This window comes from Acanthisitta chloris, unplaced genomic scaffold, assembly GCF_000695815.1.
Source record: "Acanthisitta chloris isolate BGI_N310 unplaced genomic scaffold, ASM69581v1 scaffold1205, whole genome shotgun sequence".
NCBI lineage: Eukaryota > Metazoa > Chordata > Aves > Passeriformes > Acanthisittidae > Acanthisitta > Acanthisitta chloris.
The window spans coordinates 12,677-18,624 of record NW_008671851.1 but is presented as its reverse complement, the minus strand read 5'-3'; the positions used below and the strand labels follow the sequence as shown (position 1 = coordinate 18,624).

At 35.4% G+C, this 5,948-nt stretch overlaps 1 protein-coding gene across 1 annotated transcript in view; it reads right to left on the bottom strand.

The window, feature by feature from the left end:
* LOC103801809 (lysine-specific demethylase 4C-like) overlaps positions 1–5,948 on the bottom strand; it is a 38,271-nt gene that overhangs the window by 26,477 nt on the left and 5,846 nt on the right. Inside the window, exons 2-3 of the mRNA XM_009074240.1 lie at positions 3,563–3,738; positions 693–807 (exon numbers count right to left, since the gene is read on the bottom strand). Of these exons, the coding sequence (XP_009072488.1) occupies positions 693–807; positions 3,563–3,738 (291 nt within the window). The remainder of the gene's footprint in view (positions 1–692; positions 808–3,562; positions 3,739–5,948) is intronic.

Here is a 5,948-nt window from a genome sequence, read left to right as displayed (position 1 = left end):
ACCACTTCTATTAGTCTCATTACTTAAACAATCATTTCAAAATCTAGTTCCTACAGCTACTTACATAGCCTAATTGATATCAATGGATATTCTGCAATTCTTTGGATAATGAGATCTGTGTTGAGTCCCTTTTTTACTCACAGAGATCTTGACAAGTAACAAATAAAATTCATTTCCTTGGGAAATTTCAATTTCATCTGTTTTAATTGAAAGCTACACAGTAAATGTAAGAAAATTTCCAGGAAACTGCAGGCATTCCAAGCATGTATAAAGAACAGTTATCAATATTCCTAGGTGAAAGAGAGAGAAATAAAAACATCCCATCTTTTAAATTTAAATATATTTTAAATATCTATACATTTCTACAGAAGTGCAGAGAAAACATACATCCTGAAATGTTAATAAACAAATAAATACATAGGAAGGAATGTCAATGTTCTGGAGAGTTCAAAGTGAAGATAGAGAAGAGCTGTATGATCAGGAAGAATAGCAATATTCTACTGTCTAAGGACAGAACTGTCTGACTCTTGCAGATGTAGAGTTAATTTCAACCTTGCTTGGAGTCTTTAAAGTGAGCAACACAGATTTCAAAAGAGAGATTCTCAGTCACAAAGCAAGACTGTATCCACTAAATACAGTACTCTTTAGAAGAGGTCTGGAAGAGACAAACTTCATAAAAAAGCTATGCATACTTCATCATAAAGGCTCCCACTGACATCTGCTCCATAAACTGGTGCCACAAAAGTCAAATTCTTCCAGTATTTACGCTCCAGATCTTCATAATCTCTGTGTTTTGGGGTGTGGTATCTGCAGAAGAAGAGGGAGGCAAAGGTTCATCAGACTTTCAACAATCACCTTCATAATGGACTATACTTCTGATCCTGCAAATTAAATTCAAAGGAATCACTCTATCTCAAATTCACCAAAACACAGGAATTACTAGTTCTCCTGAATTCTTAGTTTCATGATTACCCATATGACAGAACCTCCAACCTGACAGCTACAGTAACTGAAGTCATGCACCTACCCATAATCATTTGCTTCAGTCCCCAGAAGTTAATCAGCACATCTACTGACTGTCCTCAGACTAAGCCACTCCCTTTTGTTTCTCTTCCATAAAAAACCCCACATGGAGAAGCCACATAATTAACAAGTATTTACTATTTCCCTACCACAGTACCAGCTCTGCAAAGACACAGATGTAGGTCCTGCACGAGCCTGTCTCAGAACAATTCAAATGTATTAATTCACCCATGTATCAACTCAGACAGGCAAAACCAGTACCTTCTTCTCTCCTTCCTTTCCCAGAGAAACCTTTCAAGAAAAGCTGTAATGTTTCAAACACTGATACCAAAAGTTCTAGGATGCAGAGGAAAAAAAAATTAAGAGAATTTTTCCGTATATCCCTTTATAACAGCACAGGACCCCATACTTACATGCTTAAATGTAAGTACATGATACACACTTACACGCTTAAATATACTTATGTGTATACTGTTGGAAGGCTACTCATGTAAAATCTTGTGGGAACACAACACAAGTACACTACCATAGGAACACCTATCAATGGCTTTGCTTCAGGACCCTTTGTCAGACCTCTGTTCTCCCCTATTTAGGCCTTCAGAAAAGAAGGTTCGCTCCTCCATTACTGCAGCTCCAAGAAGAAAATCCAAACATACAAGACTTAAGTAGACCAGGTACATTTTCATCACGTAGGAACTCTGAACAGAGATAAACTTAGCAAAACTTTGCTTAAGCAAAGCATTCTCAGCAACAGAGTTTTAACTGTTTCTCACAATTCAGTTCCAGAAATCAGATTGTGTTTTCTACCTAGCACTGAGTAATATGCATACATAAATTCCTTGATTACAGGATGCAGGTATGCCCACATTTCCCAGAGGTCAAGTAGAGAGCACCTTGGTTTAATGGGGAGTTGCAAATGTCTACACAAATAAAAGATGCAATGAATTAGACTAAGCACACATGATCCCTTTAAAGGCAACTATGATTAAATTTAGATGTTATGGCCCTTCTCTCATACCCACGGGAAACAGATAACATTACAATACTCAATTAAAGAGTATTTAGCATAGAAATCTTCTTCATTAATGAACAGAATTATTTTTATGGGAGAACAGAGGCTCTCAGCCACTTGATATAGTTTAAGAAATACAGAATACATTAAGAGTGTCATAGGAGGTTATATGAAAAATTTTTTTAAGATCAGTGATGAATATTTAGAAGTACCTAAAGCTAGTAATAGATATGAAGCCCACCCAACTGTTCTTATTTTTCCCTATGAAATTAAGTTGCATCTGATTTCAGTAACAACCACAAAAACAGAAATCAGAAAAACTTCCAAAATATCTTCCATGATAAAGAATATAATATATATCATGAGGTTTGTTAAACTTCACAGTATTTTTGTATTATGAAACTATATTAAGAAATTAATGTATCTCATTTTATTATGGGCTAATAAAAATGCAAACTTTAAACAAGCATGAAGAAGTACAAACAAGTATTGAGAATGACATCAGATACCATACAGGTCTTATCATTTATTCCTACCTCCAACAGTTACTAAATAAATGACTTTAAGAGCTACAAAACAGGTTTCCATTCCCACTTACCAAAGAAAGAATATTTTAACTAGGATAAACTCAATTTTTCACAAGTAATATATAGGCAGAAACACTGATCTATTTTAATAGTAAAAAAAGGATTATCAATTTTGCACTATTTTAAAGGCCTGGATATTATGGAACACTTGCTGAGGCACCTCGTTAAAAGCTTTTCATATCCTAGTTTTTCCTGATCTTGATAACTACTTCTCTTCTTACCTCTTAATTTCTTAACTAACTTATGAGAGAAACTTTCCCTCAAATTAAGGTAGTGTTACCTTCCTTCATTCAAACAATTTTTTCTCTCTAAGATCCTCTGACTCACCTTCCAGAAACTATTTCCAGTCAGTTTTAAAGAGATACTGAAGTAAAATGTATTCTTTTCACATGGCCAAAAGGAATGGGAAAACATTCCTTCTACCCCTTCCTTCTTTGTGGAATGCTCACCAATTTGAAATTTTTCAGTACAGTGCCTTCTTTTTTCCTCTCCCTTAATATCCATCTTGCCATAATCAGAACATGGACTTTCACTAGATATTAATGCAAAATGTTCAGGACAACTTAAAAAGATGTTGAGTTTTTTCCAGAATTACATGATGATAGTATCTAGGGATTAGATATTAAACATTAATAGGTGTAATCAAATTAAAACTCAGATATACGTCTCTATCATCTTCACTATATTCTACATAAGCATCTTTTGGAAAGAAAAACAGGCAGACAGAAAGCATCATGTGTCAGGTTTTTCAGATGTTTCCTTGCTGGCATGGTATCAGATGCTTTCAAGAACATTAACACAAACAATACCCACATTGTAGTACCCTTCCATAGCTCAGGAGGCAGCAAAAAAGTGAAAAAATGACCAGTTGCCTTGCACAATTAAAGGAAACCACAATATGTGACGATAAATTTTGTCTTTCTAAACAACACATACATACCTGACACTGTTGGCTAGCTGCTTGAACTCCTTCACTGTCATTGGCTTTTTCTGGATGCTGTACTGTATGAAAACCCCCGAATGGCCAGTGACCACCTGTTGGATTGGAGCAGGAATCACCATATCTTCAATGTCATCATAATGTTTTCTTGGCTTCCACTCCTTCGGTGGGATAACCTTTAAATTCACAAGTACAAAACAGGACATCACAGTTGTGATACCAATTGAAAATATCCTGGAAAAAACTGAAAGAACCAGTCAAATATGGCCACATGATCAAATGAATGCTTGCTTACCAGCTGTTTCACAATAACTAGCTGATAATCTAAGTGCTCCTAGATAATGTAGAAACCAATTCAAAATAAGCATATTTTCACCTCAGTTCACAACGGTCGGACTCAATCTTAGAAGTATTTTCCAAACATAACAATTCTAAGACATAAAATTTGCATACTGAATTTTAAACAAAAAAATCATATAAAAACCCCACAGTCCTGTAACTAAATGTTATTTGGTATGAACAGTAAGTGTAACATTAGTTTTTACTGAAAACTGAACAAAATGCAGCTAGTTTAGAGAACTCTAGACTTCGGAGTCTGTTCAATTATTCCCATAAAACTACAGGCTCTATTACAGTAACAGCTTACACTGATTTATATATATAAGCTTTTTTAATTAGTTAATGCGGGAGTTCACGTACAAAGAGGCTATGCCATTATCATCTTCTTGAATATCTCGTGACTATCCTTTATTATTTACAAAAGTGATTCTTTTATACACACCTATTATAAACGCCTACTTGTCAGTGGTTCACTACTATTACTAGCCCACCTTACACACAACATAATTGGTTATTAACATATCGTTCATAAAATGCCTCAAGCATTATTCTCCACCTCTAACCATCTTCAGCTCCTGCATCCCACAGCCAGGAGCTGCTTATCTTGCTACCTCCTTTCTCACATTCCAGCTGCAGCAGTGTCCTTGAACAGCTTAGCTTGCAGCTTGCTCAGGCCCTGCTAGCAAGGCTGGATTGCTCGCATGTCCGTTAGCGATCAGAAATTCTCCCACAAATTAATCTTCATCTTTGAAGATTAAAGTTATGTGCAGACTAATCAATTGTAAAGTCCATGAAAAGCCCTCAACAGATTCTAAAGTGTTAGTAGTCAAGCCATTAAGAATTTCAAAGCACCCCGTAGTCATACCACTGTTAATAGGCTCTGTAATTTTGGGCATTCCTCACATATATTCTTTTATCTGAAAACAGATATGAAATTCTATCACATTTAAATCACAGCAACAGAAAGTTTTTACGTATATATATTTTTAGTCTGGTTTTAGCTTTGAACTTTAACTAGTTCAAAGGTTCAACAACGTGTTTTGAGACACTCATATTGTTTCCTGTTGTGCCCGAATCAAATTTTCAAAACCTGGCTCAGACACTTTGACATGACACAAAGCAGGCTCTCACAACTATGACAAATTACTTGAATAATGAATTCACAACTAATCCATAAGCTAGGTGAGCTAGACTGTTCCTTTTACAAGCATGTCAGCATTCCACAGGAAAATGTCCATTAGAGATTTTGCTTTAACATCCCTCCAAGAAAGTAATAAAATTCTAAAGCTTTATACAGATAGATCCTGAGATCATCTGATGCCTTTGGAAAACAATCACAAATGGGCAAATAGTAACTCTAATGTATTGAAACAACCTCTTCCTTAGAGATGCAACTCTCTCTTGATTTTTCTTTCTCAGCTTCCATGGGACTTCTGCTGTACAGGAACTGCTTAGCAAGTTTCAGTGTTGTTTGCTTTTGGAGAAAAAAATGTAATCAAATCATCTGGTGTTTCCTACTTATTTCATTCACAGAAGTCTTAAATTATATGCACATCAACAAAGTACAAAATGTTAGTCTGGAAGCAGAGAAGTCATGCATACAGAATATATGCACAGAAATCAAATATGTGCACAGAGATTTCCATTTTCATGATTATTAAGCATGAAGTTGTAGGTTTGGCTCAAATATATGAATACTGAAAAGCAAAATTTGCATTATGGTATTTAATTCAAGGTCAGTGTGTTTTAAGCAATAAAAGTATTTTTGTGAACACCGGTTCAAAACGTCCTCTTCCAGCTAACTGGAGCATGTTTATTACTGCTGTAATTAGACCGGTCAGATAAGCGAACTCTGTGGGGACCAATATGCAAAGTACCATTTTAAAAGAAAATAAAAATAAAGCGTTCCTGCCCCAAAGAATCTGCATTTTCTAGCAAACATCAGGACAAGGACTGAAGATGTTAAAACATCACGTTCAAAGCAACACATAGCTAGTCCGTAAAAGACTTTGAAATAATAACTAGGTCTCTGAATTTTCACCACTGA